The sequence below is a fragment of the Talpa occidentalis genome, unplaced genomic scaffold (genome assembly GCF_014898055.3).
Source record: "Talpa occidentalis isolate TD23 unplaced genomic scaffold, MPIMG_talOcc4v2.1 talOcc4.11, whole genome shotgun sequence".
Classification (NCBI taxonomy): domain Eukaryota; kingdom Metazoa; phylum Chordata; class Mammalia; order Eulipotyphla; family Talpidae; genus Talpa; species Talpa occidentalis.
This window is the reverse complement of record NW_023601104.1, coordinates 31,612,996-31,630,095: the sequence shown is the minus strand read 5'-3', so window position 1 is coordinate 31,630,095 and position 17,100 is coordinate 31,612,996. Positions and strand designations below refer to the sequence as shown.

General features: G+C 39.8%; 2 protein-coding genes and 4 non-coding genes across 9 annotated transcripts in view; 5 read left to right on the top strand and 1 right to left on the bottom strand.

The window, feature by feature from the left end:
* ZWILCH (zwilch kinetochore protein) overlaps positions 1-11,907 on the bottom strand; it is a 37,752-nt gene extending 25,845 nt beyond the window's left edge. For 2 of the 4 annotated variants that reach the window (XM_037502772.2, XM_054688213.1), the window contains exons 1-4: positions 11,598-11,907; positions 8,501-8,552; positions 5,807-5,902; positions 1,743-1,861 (exon numbers count right to left, since the gene is read on the bottom strand). In XM_037502772.2, the coding sequence (XP_037358669.1) occupies positions 1,743-1,861; positions 5,807-5,902; positions 8,501-8,552; positions 11,598-11,650 (320 nt within the window). In that variant the 5' untranslated portion in view covers positions 11,651-11,907. Of the gene's footprint in view, positions 1-1,742; positions 1,862-5,806; positions 5,903-8,500; positions 8,553-11,222; positions 11,285-11,597 lie in introns of all 4 variants that reach the window. The other 2 variants (XM_037502771.2, XM_037502769.2) reach the window with 2 other exon arrangements.
* A 216-nt stretch (positions 11,908-12,123) lies between these two features.
* RPL4 (ribosomal protein L4) lies at positions 12,124-16,680 on the top strand. Its single transcript, XM_037502768.2, has 10 exons — positions 12,124-12,192; positions 13,522-13,693; positions 13,884-13,990; positions 14,335-14,473; positions 14,854-14,978; positions 15,110-15,239; positions 15,509-15,665; positions 15,947-16,030; positions 16,152-16,272; positions 16,357-16,680. Exons 1-10 carry the CDS (start codon positions 12,190-12,192, stop codon positions 16,588-16,590), a joined length of 1,272 nt encoding a protein of 423 aa, XP_037358665.1. The 5' UTR covers positions 12,124-12,189; the 3' UTR covers positions 16,591-16,680.
* Positions 13,741-13,811, top strand: LOC119239605 (small nucleolar RNA SNORD18). Its single transcript, XR_005123887.1, has one exon. It is a non-coding gene; the product is annotated as a small nucleolar RNA SNORD18 (small nucleolar RNA).
* LOC119239607 (small nucleolar RNA SNORD16) lies at positions 14,176-14,274 on the top strand. Its single transcript, XR_005123889.1, has one exon. It is a non-coding gene; the product is annotated as a small nucleolar RNA SNORD16 (small nucleolar RNA).
* Positions 14,684-14,755, top strand: LOC119239602 (small nucleolar RNA SNORD18). Its single transcript, XR_005123884.1, has one exon. It is a non-coding gene; the product is annotated as a small nucleolar RNA SNORD18 (small nucleolar RNA).
* Positions 15,301-15,370, top strand: LOC119239603 (small nucleolar RNA SNORD18). Its single transcript, XR_005123885.1, has one exon. It is a non-coding gene; the product is annotated as a small nucleolar RNA SNORD18 (small nucleolar RNA).
* Positions 16,681-17,100: the final 420 nt, after the last annotated feature.

Here is a 17,100-nt window from a genome sequence, read left to right as displayed (position 1 = left end):
TAGGTAGGAGAGAGCACATCAGGCAGATCAAGATACATGCACCAGAAAAGTCAGAGTATGAAAGGATCAGAGCTACTATAAGCTGGAGAACAACAGGGTAAGGGTAGAAATCCTATGGGAGTAGAAGTGGGTTGTGAGATTAAGCTAAAGAAATGAATGTCATGTCAAATGACATGTCAATTATATTTCAATAAAGCTGGGGGGTGGGAAAGAGAAAGAAGCAGGAGTCAAAAACATAAAAAGATGCTTTAGTCATTAGTCATTGGGATATTTAAGGAAACTTGAATATGAGGTGGGAATTAGACAAAAGGATTGAAACAGTGTTAAGTTTCCAGATTTTGATCAGTGTTCTGTGGTTATATAAGAGAATGCACTTGCTCTTAGGAAATGTACAGTGAAATATTTAGAGATAAAGAGGCACAATGTCTCCAATATACTGTCAATATTTCATTAAAAAAATTGTGTGAGATATATGTATATTACATGTTTGGGGCAATGGGGAGGTGGAGGGAGAGTAAGAGAAGGACAAAGCAGACCCAGGAAATGTAAACAATTGGGAATCTGGGTTAAGGATATACAGAAGTTCTTGTACTTTTCAAGTATCTGTTCTGTAAGTTTGAAAGTATATCAAAATTAGTTATCCCAGAATGTGGCTTACTTTTTTTTTTCAAAGCCATGTGAAACTAAATTTATTCCCAACAGATGTTCAGGAAAGGAATTTCTAAGGGACTGTACTTCAATAAGAAAATATAATAATCCCAGAAGGACAGTCTGTAATGCAATAAGAAATAGAGAGCAAAGAAATGTTAAGCATACGAATCAATCCAAACAAACACTGGCTGGAGTCAAACAAAAAAATAATGCTTACATTGTAGAGAAAAGAAAAAAGGCAAAATATAACTTAAAATCAAGAAGCCATGAAAGAAAACTAATTCATGTAAGTACATAAAACAATTTTAAAGCTTCTACATAGCAAACAAAACCATCATGAGGAATAGTCACTTTGTGAAGTTATTATAGCTGTTATTTTCTAATGTTATTTATATAATCATATTCTCCAGAACTACTTGACAGCAAGAATTTTTTGGTTTTGGAGGTGGCAGAGGGGGCAGTGAGGATAACGGGACAGAAGGAAATGCATTAGGCAAGCAGGGGAAGGCAGACAAAGACAGCAGGGATCCTAACTGGGGGCAGTACAGGTATGAAGGTGGGATAATTCCTTTTAGTGCAGGAGAGCCCTAAACAGTACAGAACGTTTACTATCCATGGACCAGGCCAATAGCTCCCTTAGTCATTGTAACAACCAAAAAGTATCACTGCACATGGTACCACTAGACTAGACAAAAAATGCTCCTGTGTGTTACTCATAAAGAATCTGGAGTTTATCACGAGGCAACAAGAACTACTTAATGTCACAATCATGCTTTCATTTTACAAAGATCACTCTGGTGGCAGTGAGGAAGAAAGACCGGAGGGGAGCCAGATGAGACACAAGGAAAACTACTAAGAAGCAATACCAATAAATGGTATAGGGGAGCAGAGAGAGGGAAGATCATCACCACAGCTTCCCAGGTCATGTTTGGATACATGTGGGACATGCAAGTAGAGCTATCCTTAGAGAGTCGGGTACACACATCTGGGGGGAGTGAAATCTTTGGGTTATATATGTATCTTTCCCAATGTTTACAAAAATACCTGCCATCACTACCCCTACTCCTACTCATGCCACAAAAAAACCTTACCTTGCTCTCCCAACTGGTAAAGGAAGTGGTCCAACAGTCTCACCAGTAGAAAAATCAGAAATAGCAGTTTCTTCAGATGGTAGTTCTTCAATATGACTTGCTTCTTCCTTTTCTAATGGCTTTCAAAATGTTTTAAAATTATTTAACCAGATAAAGAGCACTTAAGATAGTCAACTATTCATGTGTGAGACCTTAATGTCCTGATTTCTGAATCCTTAAGCCCAAATGACTGAATTGTGGCAAGAATCATCGCTACAAACCAGTCTGGTGCCAACAAATCTTGCCATAGGAAGCATTTCCACTGTCCTTTAAAAAGATACTAATGTATGCTACTATTGATAAAGGAAGCATCTGATGTCATTAAGAAAATGAAGTACCTCAATATGCACAAAATGATGACCTCAAGATAAATTACCAAAGAACCATAGGACACTCCCAGGTTTTGCTGACAGGTTTTTACTCCTTGAACTCAAGCATTCTTTACAGGCTATGACCATAGCTCTACAGCCCTTATGTCTTAAATCTCTACTGCTCTTAGGGCTATCAGCTTTTGTGTTACAAAAGTTCCATATCTATGTGCTTACAAAGTAGTTAAATAACGATCTAGCCAATAACAGTAATAGTAAGAGTTAATACTTCTTGGGGCCTCCCTGGTGGCACAGGGGTTAAGATGCAACCTATGAAGCAAGCTGCAGCCATTGCAGCACGAATTCTATTCCAGGCCAGGCAGGGAGCAACCCATATGGCACAGCAGACCTCTCCTGACTCACCCGCTGCTCCCCTCAGCAGTGTACTTCAGTCAGTCTGCCTGTTCTGTTCCCCACTCTGTCTCTGGTGAATCCTCTCACCCTCCATACCTCTGGCCTATACCCCAGCTCTTGTATGCATAAATAAATAAATCTTTTAAAAAAAAGTTAATATTTCTTAATCTAAATGGTGTTACAGCTACTATTCTAAGTTTTTTTCTATTTTTTTTTTTTAAAGATTTATTTTCATTTATACAAGAACCGGGGTACAGTCCAGATGCGCAGGAGGGTGAGAGGATTCACCAGAGACAGAGTGGGGAACAGAACAGGCAGACTGATGAAACACACTGCTGAGGGGAGCAGTGAGTGAGACAGGAGAGGTCTGTTAGCCATGTGGGTTGCTCCAAGGCTGGCGGTGATCAAACCGGCACTGCCTGCGCCACCAGGGATGCCCAGCTTTTTTCTATTCTTCATAAAATATCTGAGATAGGTACTATTATTAACCCTGTTATACTAGTATAACTTAGGTAGACATACTATTATTTATACTACATAAACTTGTTATTTAGACAAGTTCTTTCTACTTTTTATAATTTTTTAAATCTTTTAAAAATTTTTATATACATTTTTTACATCATTTTTCATTTTTATACAATGGATGCATTTTCATCTTGGTTATAGCCCCCATACAATTCCCACCACCCTTGTTGTGATCTTACTCCCTTCTCCCCCACTCACCCTCCTGTAGTGTTTCTGGTTTATAGTTGCTTGTTGATTTTGATTTTTACTTTATTATAATTAGTCTTTTTCCTGATCCCTTATTTAGGTTTTCTAAATTCCTGCTATGACTGAGACCATCCGGTTTTTTTCTTTTTCTTTCTGGCTTATTTGACTGAGCATGATCCCTTCCAGCTCCACCCATGTTGCTGCAAATTGCATGAGTTTATCTTTTTTAATTGCTGAGTAATATTCCATTGTGTATATCTACTTTTTTTTCTTTATTATTTCTAACTCAAGGCTAAATAACTTGACTAGAGTCAGAGTTCTGACTAAGTGGCAAAGCCACAGCATCTGAATCGAGGTGATCTAAACTCAATTTCTTCTCCATTTAGCTTTTCTGGCAGTAAATACTCTAATCATTTAATAGATCTCAGACGTAGATGTTTCCACTGTCTTTAAGCAGATTCCAAATTTCACTCCCTTTCCAGATCTGGCTTTTGGAACAGTTCCCAAAATTAGAGATACTCGTGAAATGTCAATTTTTTGCCCCTCTGTTTACTTTTCAATACTCAACTATGGAAGCTTCATGCTTTAAGTTCTACTAATCTTTGTAAAACTAAAGTAATTTTAATTGTTCTCCATTCAAAAATGCCAGAGCCTCACTGCATTCCAGATAACTCTTTTCAAGTCCAAGCTGCATTCTCACTAACCCACATTTTCATAAATCCCTTCTGCTTATCCTTTTTAAAAAAAGATTTATTTTTATATATTTATGCATACAAAATCTGGGGTATAGGCCAGAGGTGCAGGGGGTGAGAGGATTCACCTGAGACAGAGTGCTGCAGAACAGGAGGATCTACTGAAATACAGGTGCTAAGGGGAGCAGCAGGAGACAGAAGCAGTCTGCTGCATCAAGTGGTTTAGCTCCCTGGCTGGGTATTAAAGTCATACTGCAGTGGCTGGTGTTAGCACTGAGACTTAAAGCCCTGCACCACCAGGGAGGTGCCTCCCCTGCTTATATTTTTCCCCAAGATATCTCATCTTTATCTACCCATCTTAATTTTTCCACCTTTTGCTCCACATACATTTCCCCTTCTTCTCATAACAAAAGTCTACATTCAATCACATAATTCACCTATAATTATTTTCTAAGCATCTGCACATGATAAATAAGCAGTAATAACATCCTTCCATTAATGTAAGACAAATAAAGTAGCTCCCCTTCTCAGGATAGTTTTTGTATTTGTATATATAAAATAAAGAGAAGTCTATTCATCTATCAATAAGAGTGAGGAATCTTTATAAAAGGGGTGCACTTACCCCTACCTACTTCAGGAAACAATGAAATCACATGAATAGGTCCTGGCCCTAAAGCAACTGGATAATATAATTACCATCACTCAATAAACCCAGTAAAAGTCACGATAATTGTTCACCAAAATAGTTACTATAACTAAAACACAAAGGCTTAAGTTTGCAATTATAAAGTGATAGAAAAATTAAGAAGTCCCCTCTTGTTACATTTAACAGTCCAAAGTTAAAGTAGAACTTCATTAGTCATAGCTAATGTATGGTGTTCAGTATAGTAGCCACTCGCCACATATGGCTATTGAGCACTTGAAATCTAGCAAGACCTAACTGACATAAATGTAAAACACACTAGATTTGGAAGATGTAGTATGGAAAAAAGAACTTCAAATAGCTCAATATTTCTGTATTAAGTAGCTACTGAAATGATGTTAAATTTGTTAGAGTATTAAATAAAACCATTATTAAACCTAATTTCAGACCCAGCAATCCCTATTCCTAGTTAGTTATAAAACATATGCTCATACAAAAATCTGTACAAAAATGATCACAGTAGCTCTATTCATGATTATTAAAGACTGAAAACAATCCAAACACCCTTCAAAGGGTGAATGAATAAATTGTGGTATATCTATACCATGGGATACTCCTCAGCAATTAAAAAGAACCATTAATAAGCACACAAGCTTAATAAATTTCAAAAGCATCATGTTAAGTGAAAAGGTTACACACTGAATGGTTCCATCCATTATCTTAAAAAGACAAAACTATGGTGAGAAAGAGATCAGTGGTTGCCAGGGAATAGCAGTTACAGGATGGTATGTTTTAAAAGGACAGGGAATTTTATTTACATATATGATTCACATATTTTTTTTTTAAGATTTATTTATTTATGCATACAAGAGCTGGGATGCAGGCCAGAGCTGCAGGGGGTGAGAAGATTCACTGGAGACAGAATGGGAAGCAGAACAGGCAGATCTACTGAAATACACTGCTAAGGGGAGCAGCAGGCGAGTCAGGAGAGGTCTGCTGCGCCATGTGGGTAGCTCCCTGGCTGCGGATAGCTTCATAGGTCACGTCTTAACCCCTTGCGCCACCGGAGAGGCCCTGATTCACATATTTCTATTGTAGAAATATTCACATATTTCTATTGCACTTAAACCTAAACAAAGTACAGTCCACTTTCCCTGTAAATGTTGATTTTTAAAATGTGTGCATTTGAGATTATTCCCAATAAACCAAGTTTGGCTATTAAGAAATAAGTAACCGCAAAGCCCAAGCATTACTTACCACTTTTTCCACAATAAATACTATGTCATTTTCATCGAGAACATTTTTCAAAGGGTTTGGCTGGCCTTTGCTGAGCAACTGCACTTGGACATCAGCCTATTAAAAATAGGTAAGGTCAAACAATGTTATATATGCCGACATATATATTTGTACAAACATTTAAAAACACAAAGACCAGTTCTATGCAAATAACTAGAAAAAGGAATTTGAATATGTTTTAAGAAAGTTCATGTGTTTGTTGCTCATGTTGTTTTCACATTCAGAAATTCTACTTCCTATATCTTGTATCTATATATGCTTCAAGGCTAATCTAAAGTGTACACTGCCTTGTAAAATCTTCTTTCAATTAGGATCACACTGACATTTTCTGCCTATACTTATATCTATTGTTATGCATCATAAAATTAGCACTTTGCTAAATATCATTTCTTCTAATTGTACTATGAAGTTAGAACTTTAATATATCAGCCTATAGGAACTGCATGTTTATTGCAGAAAGTATGAAAGTAAATTGGCTAGATTTTTTTATAATAATTTTTTTTTAAGATTTATTTAAACAAGAACCGGGGTACAGGCCAGATGTGCAGGAGGGTGAAAGGATTCACCAGAGACAGAGTGGGGAACAGAACAGGCAGATTGACTGGAATACACTGCTGAGGGGAACAGCAGGAGAGACAGGAGAGGTCTGCCGTGCCATGTGGTTATCTCTGCGGCCGGCGGGGCTTGAACCAGCACTGCAGAGGCTGCGGACAGCTTCACAGAGCCACGTTCAACTGCCTGCACCAACACGGAGGCCCTAGAAGAGATGTTTTTGAAACTCACCTTTAATTTTGTAACCCAGGATAATCCTTATTGTTGTAAGTCTGGCTGGTATATATCTTATATGCCAGATTTTTTTCTAGGCATTAAATCTATTTAAATTGAAATGTATCTGTCATTTAGATAACTATATATAGCATTTTGCTTAATAAAAATATTTCTAATAGTTTTATATCATGAACTTCTTTCCACACTATTAAATGTTCTTTGGCTATCTAGTACAATGGCTCTACTATCATAGAACTAATTTCATCATGCTCGACATGTGGGTAGTTTCAAGTCATTTGTTGTAATAAACAATTGATGCTTATTAGACAGAAATTTAGAGAATAGACTTAGACACACAGGGAGATGTCATGTGTCCATGGAGGCAGAGATTAGAGTGCTATCTCCACAGGCTAATAAACAGCAAGGACTGCTGGAAATCATGAAGAGTTGGGAGACGACAGGAAGAATTTTTTTTTTAATTTTTTTATTTTTATATTTCCCATACAATTGCACCCCCACCTTATTTTGACCCCAATCCCTCCTTTAAGAATTCTTTCTTAGAGCCTTCAGTGGGAGCTTAGCTCATCTTGACTCCAGTATCCAAAAGTGTGAAAGAATTTCTCAAAGTTTAAATAAACCAGTATGTGGTACTCTGCTAGGGCAACCCTAGGAAATGAATATGGGTTATCAAGAGACAAGAATTCAGATAGGCAAATTGCTATCCAAATTTACCTGGATATACCTAGTTTCTGAGTTTAGGTTAGAAAAAATTCAGAGAGTGAGAGATAACTATATTTGTATTTTTTTCCCTGTGACCTCTTATTTGTATACTTTGCTTATTCTGTTATGTTTGCCTTTTTGCATATTGATTTCTAATAACTTTTTCTGTATTTTATAGACACTAGTACTAATCTTTATCATTTATACCTATTCTCCACAGCTTGTCTTTTAGTATATAATTTTATTTTGCTAATTATTTTATGAATGTGGGTTTATCTTCCCAACTATGGGGCGTTTACCTATAGAACACTTGGTATCTATTAGATGCTTAATAAATTCATGTTTATAGCAGTATTATTCAAGATCTGGCAATAATCCAAATGTCCATCAACTGGTGAATAGATACCCAAACTGTAGCATATCCATAAAATGGAATACTATTCAGAAATAAAAAAAAGAACGAATTAGGGATCACGTAACAACATAGGTGAAACTCAAATGCATTATACTACTGACTGAAACCAGACCCAAAAAGTTACATACCATAGATTTTACATGACATTCTACAAAGGAAAAGACAGAAAACAGAGATAGAAAACAAATTGGTGATTGCCAGGAACCAGGAGTAGGGTAAAGGGTTGATTATAAAAGAATATGAGATTTTTTTTTGAGACGATAGAAATGTTCCATATCTTGATTATGGGGATGGTTTAAACAACTGAATGAATTTTTACAAATGCACAAAACTTACTGAACTGCACTCTAGAAAAGTGACGTTTTATTTTATGTAAATTAACTTCAATAAATCTAGCTTAAAAAAATTTACAACTTTAGGGTCTCCCCGGTGGCGCAGCAGGTTTGGCGCAGAGCGCAGTGCACTGTGAAGCTGTCCACAGCCTCTCTAGTGCAGGTTCGATTCCCCGCCAGCCAGGGAGATTCCCACACCGCGAGGCAGACCTCTCCTGTCTTGCACACTGTTCCCCTCAGCAGTGTATTTCAGTCAGTCTACCTGTTCTGCTTCCTGCTCTGTCTCTGGTGAATCCTCGCACCCTCCCATGCCTCTGGCCTGTACCCCAGCTATTGTATAAATAAAAAATAAATCTTTAAAACAAAAATTCACTTTAGAATTCTTGAGTTAAATTTAAAAATCAAATAAAGTATAAATACCTCATAGATAAAAGGGTCTTTATAGATTCCTTTCTTTTCTTCATTAAGTTCCCTGAAATGCAGAACAAGTAAAAAAATTGAGCTATAGCATTCTGTCATTTAAATGCACCAATTAGTCACCGCTTTATCTCTGTACGACACCAGTGTGAAAAGCAAAACACAAAGCATTCATGGCAACCTTAAGATTTAGTGGGATAAAGGAAAAAAAAAAAAAAAAAACAGAAAAAGCATATAAGGGTAAAAAGAAAAAAGAGGGCCTCCCTGGTGGTGCAAGGGGTTAAGCACCGCATTATGAAGCAATATGCAACCTCTGCAGCATGAGTTCAATCCCCGGCTGGCCAGGGAGCAACCCACATGGTGCAGCAGACCTCTGCTGTCTCTCCCGTTGCAGCAGTGTATTTCAGTCAGTCTGCCTGTTCTGTTCCCCACTCTGTCTCTGGGGAATCCTCTCACCCCTTGCAGCTCTGGCCTGTACCCCAGCTCTTATATGCATAAATAATAATAATAATAAAAGACAAAAGAGATATGGTCGAGATTAACAGACTGCTACCCACAATTGTGTTAATTGCTTCTAAGAGGCAGCAGGACATCTACTTATATCTTTTCAAACACACCAGCAGTTGCTATTAAAATGTAATTTACCCCGTGACTGTTGGGAAGTAAAAATTACTGGCCTCTGACCTGCTACTGAATCAGTGGAGAAGCTATTTAAGGTATCCAGGTCTTAGATTTCTATGGCTAAAATGGAAGGATCTATTCTCCTGGTATTTTTATGAGTTGTTACTAAAAACTAGTAAATTTGATGACAGAAACTACAAACGTAATTACTAAACTTGAGAATATTACTTAAAAAATTTAAAATAGTGATCCCAAAGCAAGTAAACTATAAACCATTAACATACTATTAATAAAATGTCCTTCAGTCGGATATAAACTCTGAAAATGAATCTTCAGAGTCCTGAAGGAATCCATTAAAATTGTTTCGGGACGTCATTTTTTTTTTTCTTAAATTATTCATTCTTATATTTTATTTTTTTTTAAGATTTGTTTATTTATTTGTACAAGCACTGGGTACAGTCAGAAGCGCGGGAGGGTGAGAGAATTCACCAGAGCCAGAGCGGGGAGCAGAGCAGGCAGAAGGACCGAAGTACACTGCTGAGGGGAGCAGCGGGCGGCAGGAGAGGACTGCGCGCCATGTGGGACCCTCCTCTGGTGGCCGGGGAGCAGCCGGGGAGCAGCCGGGGAGCAGCCGGGGATCGAACCGGCGCTGCAGAGGCTGCGGGCAGCTTCGCAACCCAGCGCTCAACCACTGCGCCACCAGGGAGGCCCTCGGGACATCATTTTTTGAAAGAAAAATGGGAGGGCTATAGCTGTAATTAATTCACTTTTGTCATTTTGGGTAGATCGAGACTTAGTCTTCAAAACATTTGTCTTTTATGTGTAGCTGAAGGATGTCAGTCATTCATTTGACAGTCATTTCCCAAGCATGTGTGTCATAGGCAGGCACTATTACTAGATGTCCAGGATATAAAACAAGAGCATAGATCCTGGCTCACAGTCTTGAATAGAGTCCAACAAGCAAAACAACTGTTACAACACAGGCTGATGCATGTGTGTTCCAACAAAGATATGCAGGGTGCCGTGGTGGCATAACAGAATAGATTTTGCTATAGGACCTGAACTTCAACCCGAAAGCTAAAAGGAACTCACTAAAAGATTTTAATGGGAAAGATCTCTCTGACAGTAATGGAGGGTATAAAGCTGAAGACCAGGAACAGAGCTGTGAATAATTAGCAGTACTTCTGGGGAAGTGATGATGGCCTTAAGAAAAGCAGTTGGATAGAATGAAAAACAGTTTAGCAACTGACTATAAGGAATGGGAGTGGAGGAGGGGAGAAAAGGAAGTGAAAACTGGATTTGGAACTCATTTCAGACAGGGTATTCAGAATAGAATGTGAGATTGCACGGGAAGAATTTAGTTTGGGAGATAATGAGTTTGAGGTCTCAAGTGGAAACTGCCAGTAGGCAACTAAATACACAGGCACTGTGTGGGAATCAAAACAAGACAGTTTTGGTGCCTACAAGTGAAGAAAAACACTAACATAACTGGGAAACATGAAAGATTCTAAACAAAGTTGTAACAAGAGGGGACTGGTTAAACAAACATAAAACAGTCAAAGAAAGAAAAAACTTATACAGCAGTGAAAAATGAGATGATCAATAAGCACTTGTACTGTAAGCTATCCAGGTCCTTGTCAGTTTAAAAAAAGTTCCTGCTTCCTATAGTGTTCACAAGCACTATCACTTTCCTCACCCGATAAAAGCAATAATGAAAAATCATGGTATTTAACCACATCAGTGGTTCTCAGTCAAGCCAGCAGCATTTGTTTCATCTGGATTTTGTTAGAAAGGCAAATTATTTGGCCCCACACAGACCAATTAAATCAGAAACCCCGGAGATGGGGCCCAGCAATCTGTGTTTTGACAACCTTCCAGGTAATTCTGACGCAGGTCAAACTTGAGAAGTACTAAATTATATCTTTACATTGGATGCAAGAAATAGAACCCCCTTTCACAACTAGCACTTCACTAGAAGAATAGAATGAAGTCTTAGAGCACAGTAACACAGAGGTGCTTTGAAAAATCTGCACACCATCAACATCATCGTTGCAACTGCAGCTCATACACTATCTTCAAAAGACTCTAACAATATTTTTCATACCGGCAAGGCTTTAAATAGGCGAAGGACGACAACATCTAGTTTTTCATTCCTGGGTGGTCCTTCTAGCCAATGGCCAGTTGTGCCCATTATCAAAATGAAAAAAAAGAGCCTGTTGGAAAACTTGTCATTTTCCACCTGTCACCTTTCTCGATCGACAACGCCTCCTGAGAGACTCCACGCGAGCGCCCACTCGCCACCCTCACTCCACAGCCGAGGGCCGGCGCCTCTCCAGCGCCAGGACCCCAGGAGAGGCGACTCCCATGCACATCCTGTGCTGTGAACAGGCTTATCCCCAAAGCTATGGCTGGGACCAAGAGTCCCCACGGGAGAAGAGCCGCCCGCGGACCCCAGCCGACAGCAGGGGCTATAACTCACTGCAGGAGTCGAGCGTAAAACTCCTCAGCAGCTCGGTTCACTCGCGACCACATCCCGCCCAGGTCTGTCGGCAGCTCCCAAACCGCCAAACTGAACTTGGCGCGGGACGCTGACGTCCGGGGTCATGACCCCTAGCCGGACTACTTTACCACCACCACCCCGCAATGTCCCGTTGGTCCACAAAGTTAAATTTCTGTTTTTAGGGTACATGACAGTTTGACTTGTCGCTAGAGTTTCCCATTCCCCTCAGAAGAAGTTTAAATAAGCTGCTTCGGGGGCATGAGACGCCACATCTCGCGAGAGTTGGCACGCCTCTTGTGGATTACTCCGCGAAAATGAGTCCCTCGTCTCTAAGCTCGATTGTAGGCTTTGGCGTCAATAAATTCAGAAATTTGGCGCATATGAAGAAACAATATGTTATTTTAATTTTTTCTGACTGCTAAAGAGAGATTTGTGGTCTCTTGGTTGGTTCCAAGGCGGAGCAGCGTCAGGGCTCGGCTGAGGGTTACATATAGAGCTGCAGTGCTAAGTCCTTCCTTTTCCTGTGGGAGCCGCCGGGCCGGGAGGAGCGTGGCTCTCTCCTCTCCCCGACATGGTGAGTGCGAGTTCGCTCGGCTGGACCGGTAGCTGAACTCGGGGCCCGGCGGGAATGGGTTGGGGCCTCCGGGAACTGGGGATTCTTCAACAGAGAGAGCGAAAAAAGGGAGATGAGCCCCGAAGGCGTCTATAGGTGCCGGGGCGCGGGGCAGTGCAACTACACGGCAGCCATTTTAGAGGCAACGTGGGCGTCCCCGGGACGTGGTTCGTGTGGAACCTACACAGGAGACACCACACCGCACACCTGTGCGGCCTTTGGGATCTGACTTAACTTGACTCTTAAGTGGCGTGGGGTCTGTCAAGGTTTGGAAACTCCTGGGGCCTAATACCGAACCTTTCACCGGAGTGAAAGTCTATTTTGGGCCTTGTGTCTCCATGTGCTCGTATGGAATTTTTCCATATTTAGAGAGCCTGTTAAAAAAAAACTTGATTGTACTTTTTTTCTAGAATGCGTGTAGATTTTTAGCTTAAGATCATCTTTATAATAATTGTTATATTGGTGTCCCCTAAGTCTTTGAACTAGCCAGTTTATAGTATGGCAAACGTTACAGGTAAAGCATTTCCATAAAAGTCACACGTTTCATTTAGTCATTTGTGCTGTTTGGTGAACAAAAACCAAAAAACACTACCCTTGTGATGCTTTAGAATTGAATTGCACTAATAAATAGTAATGTTAGATGGCAGTGAGTGCTGTGGACAGGAATTGGAGAGGAGGCCATGATTGGTCTGTCAACAGTGATGAGAGAAGGCGGCCTGGGGAGGTGAATGTGTTAAAAGAGCATCTTAAGTGAAGGCTTGCTATGGTCTGAGTGTGGGGAGGTGAAAGCATAGGGGAACCTGTAAAACCACCCTTTGGGACTTCAGTTTTTTATTTTTCAGATAGCAGGTGTTTGGAGAAGGTTGAGAGAAAAGTTACATGACTACTGCTTACAGTTACTGAGTTTTAGAAGGGTTAAAGGGGACAAGGATGGAAATTTGAAGAACAGCTCAGGTAGACAAGATTTCTTGATATTATGGAGTGAAAGTTTAAGATGGTGGTATAAAATAGCAATTTCAAACCTTACAGTATGGGTTTGAGTGTCCCATTTGCTGTAGAAGATCTGGTTTGAGAGTTTAATGGTAAATTACTTTCTTTGAAAATTTTGTGGACAAGCTTGAGGTTTTTCTAAGTGTCTTGCATATGTTAGTATATACTGAACTGAATATACCTGGTGATGTCTGGTAAACTTGGTTTCAGCTTTGCCTGCCTCACCAAACTTGTAACATCTCTATTGGCATTGTTGGTGTTGCTTGTTAATATAAGTAATTTTTCCCTTCTTTCTTCCAGGCGTGCGCTCGTCCATTGATATCTGTGTACTCCGAAAAGGGGGAGTCATCTGGCAAAAATGTCACCTTGCCTGCTGTGTTCAAGGCTCCCATTCGACCAGATATCGTCAATTTTGTTCATACCAACTTGCGCAAAAATAACAGACAGCCCTATGCTGTCAGTGAACTAGCAGGTATGGGTTTAAATCTTTCGGGGATTGATGTTTAAAGACTGCTTAACAGCAGTGATGAAATTCCACTCCTTTGGTCCGTGTTTCTGAACCATATGATTGTTCTGGATGTACTGATGCTGTTTCCTACCATGCATAATGGTCATAGATTGACTGGTATGGTTGGATGACTGAACTTCTTTACTAATTTCAGGTCATCAAACTAGCGCCGAGTCTTGGGGTACTGGCAGAGCTGTGGCTCGAATTCCCAGAGTTCGAGGCGGTGGGACTCACCGTTCTGGCCAGGGTGCTTTTGGAAATGTATCCTTTCTTTCACTACCTAGACTGGTTAACTTACAAAATTTAGCAAACTGGACCTGGCAAATCAAGATATTTGTATATTTGCTTAATTTGTATGTTTTGTTTCCAGAATTGTAATGGTGTCCTGATTAAATATTGCTCTAGATAGTTTTGAGACATAGAGTTTACCTTTAGGAAGTTTTGCTTGCAATGATGTCGTAATTTGCGTCTTACTCTGTTCTCAGTGACAGTTGCCTGCTGTCAGTAAGCTGGTACAGAAGGGTGACGAAAATTCTTACTGAGCAAGACAAAACCTTTTTTAATTCCTAAAACTTGAGAAATGTGATTCTTAACTGAGAAAACAGATGTGTCGTGGAGGCCGCATGTTTGCACCAACCAAAACCTGGCGTCGTTGGCACCGTAGAGTGAACACGACACAGAAGCGATATGCCATCTGCTCTGCCCTGGCTGCCTCTGCCTTACCAGCACTGGTCATGTCTAAAGGTTTGTGATTTGTTGCCCGTTTAATAATACTTTGTTGTTTCTATTCATCTGAGGACACCTAATAGTTTCCCTTTAATAATAGTTCTGAATACTTCAGCCTAGTGAGTCAGCCTTCGGTAAAGTGCCATTCAGTTGGGGAACTGATTCACATCCAATGATTTCATACACTGTTAGCAGACTTTGCACTTCGTCATTCCTTACTCTTAACTGTCAAAATGATGAGAGTCCACTTCATTGGTCCGTGTTTCTGAAACACATGATATTTGTGGAAGTCCTGATTTGGCAAGTTCTCCATTTTGCTATGCTTGGCTGTATGAAATGTTATTCAGTTTTTCAAAAGATTCAAGGGTAACTAAGTCAGTGTTAATTGGCTTTGTCAGGTCATCGCATTGAGGAAGTTCCTGAACTCCCTTTGGTGGTTGAAGATAAAGTTGAAGGTTATAAGAAGACCAAGGAGGCTGTTCTGCTTCTTAAGAAACTTAAGGCCTGGAATGATATCAAAAAGGTAGGCTTTGTTAGTACATTAGCCCTTTGGTTGTCTTCAAAAAAATGGGTGGACAGTATAACTCAACAGATAAGAAAGGCAAGGCTTTTTGAATTATGAGGAGCTAATCAATACAAAACCTTACTTTGCAGGTTTATGCCTCTCAGCGGATGAGAGCTGGTAAAGGCAAGATGAGAAACCGTCGTCGTATCCAGCGCAGGGGACCCTGTATCATCTATAACGAGGACAATGGTATCATCAAGGCCTTCAGAAACATTCCTGGTAATTCTCATTTTCTTACGTGATTTGATTACCCATACTGTTTTGCAAGCTCACTCAGCTTTTATTGTGATGAGATTCCACTCCATGGTCCGTGTTTCTGAAACACATGATTTTGTGGAACTTCTGATTCTTAGCTGAATATGAATGCAACATGGGTGATTGAAATGGCATAATGAATAAATTCTCGAGTGCCTCTTGTAGCACATAAGGATGATTAATGTTTCTCATGTGGAAATACAGGCTCCCTAATAATCATTTCCCTTTAAAAGGAATTACTTTGCTTAATGTAAGCAAACTGAACATTCTGAAACTTGCTCCTGGTGGCCATGTGGGACGTTTCTGCATTTGGACTGAAAGTGCTTTTCGCAAGTTAGATGATCTGTATGGCACTTGGCGGAAAGCTGCCTCCCTCAAGAGTAACTACAAGTGAGTGGATTTTTTGTATTCATACACATTTACTTAAATCTGGGTACATGCAGGATTGGTGTGCCTGTGTTCTATGTAATGGATTGTTGTGTTGCCATAAATTCTTAATGTGTGCAGTAAGCTGAATTGGTTAGGTATTCAGAGATGTGATGGTGTGTTGGGAATTCTGTTTGAATTCTGGGCACCTTAAATCATTTCCTTTGTTGAGGTTAATAATGTTCTTTAGTAATGGTATGAAAAGTAAGAATTGAGTCCTGAACATTTTCTCTTTGTTTCTTCAGCCTTCCCATGCACAAGATGCTCAATACAGATCTTAGCAGAATTTTGAAAAGTCCAGAGATCCAAAGAGCTCTCCGAGCACCACGGTAAATTTCTGATACTTATAGTGTAGTATAGTTCATCTCCCAGCCTCATACTATGGGTTATTTCCAAAATGTGTGTGACGTAAAAATAGAATTGATACCATGTCTGCTTTTTTATATATAGCAAGAAGATTCATCGCAGAGTGCTAAAGAAGAATCCATTGAAGAACCTGAGAATCATGTTGAAGCTGAACCCCTATGCGAAGACCATGCGTCGCAACACCATTCTCCGTCATGCCAAGAATGTAAGCAGTAATTAAATTTTTACTGATAAATGCTGAGTTTTTATAAAGATTTGGTCTTTAGGATTTCTTCCTGATTTGTTGCAGCACAAAATCCGCATGAATAAGGCAGCGGCGGCAGCAGCACAAGAAGCCAAATCAGATGAGAAGGGGGTTCCAGGCAAGAAGCCTGTGGTGGGGAAGAAAGGAAAGAAGGCTGTAGGTGAGAAGAAACCGAAAAAGCCTTCAGTGGGAAAAAAAGCTGCAACTACCAAGAAACCAGCAGCTGAAAAGAAGCCCACCGAAAAGAAACCCACAGAAGAAAGGAAGCCTGCTGCATAATCTTAAATTCGTTTATTCTATAAAGGGCAAATCACTTTGGACAGCTAAATTTGAATAAAGACTTGATCAAAGAGGCTGTGTAACACGTGACTTGTTGGATGTATTCTGTCGATCTTGGTTAGGCTTTTTTAAATGACACTTTCTGTAATTTTAACCTTTGTGTATTTCATTTTATAGTGTGATATAAAACAGCCTTCGTTATACTATATCCATGTAGTTGAGTGAGAGGAATGTTACAGAAGTCCAGATATAAAGTGCATTCTGTAAATGAGATGTCTTGTGGAACAGATGGTTAAGGATGTCTCACACACAATAGCTGTTTGAATTTAGTCAGCCACTTTGGAAAATAGTTATATGAAGAATTGACATTTTTAGTAACCACAAGAGGGCAGAGTAACTTTGAGGCACATTGGTGAGAAATGACTGGTTCCCTCTGAGAAGCACTGTACAACCTGCTGACAGAATGCAGTTATTGGAGGAAATGCCACCCTTATTAGTACTTTGACTCTT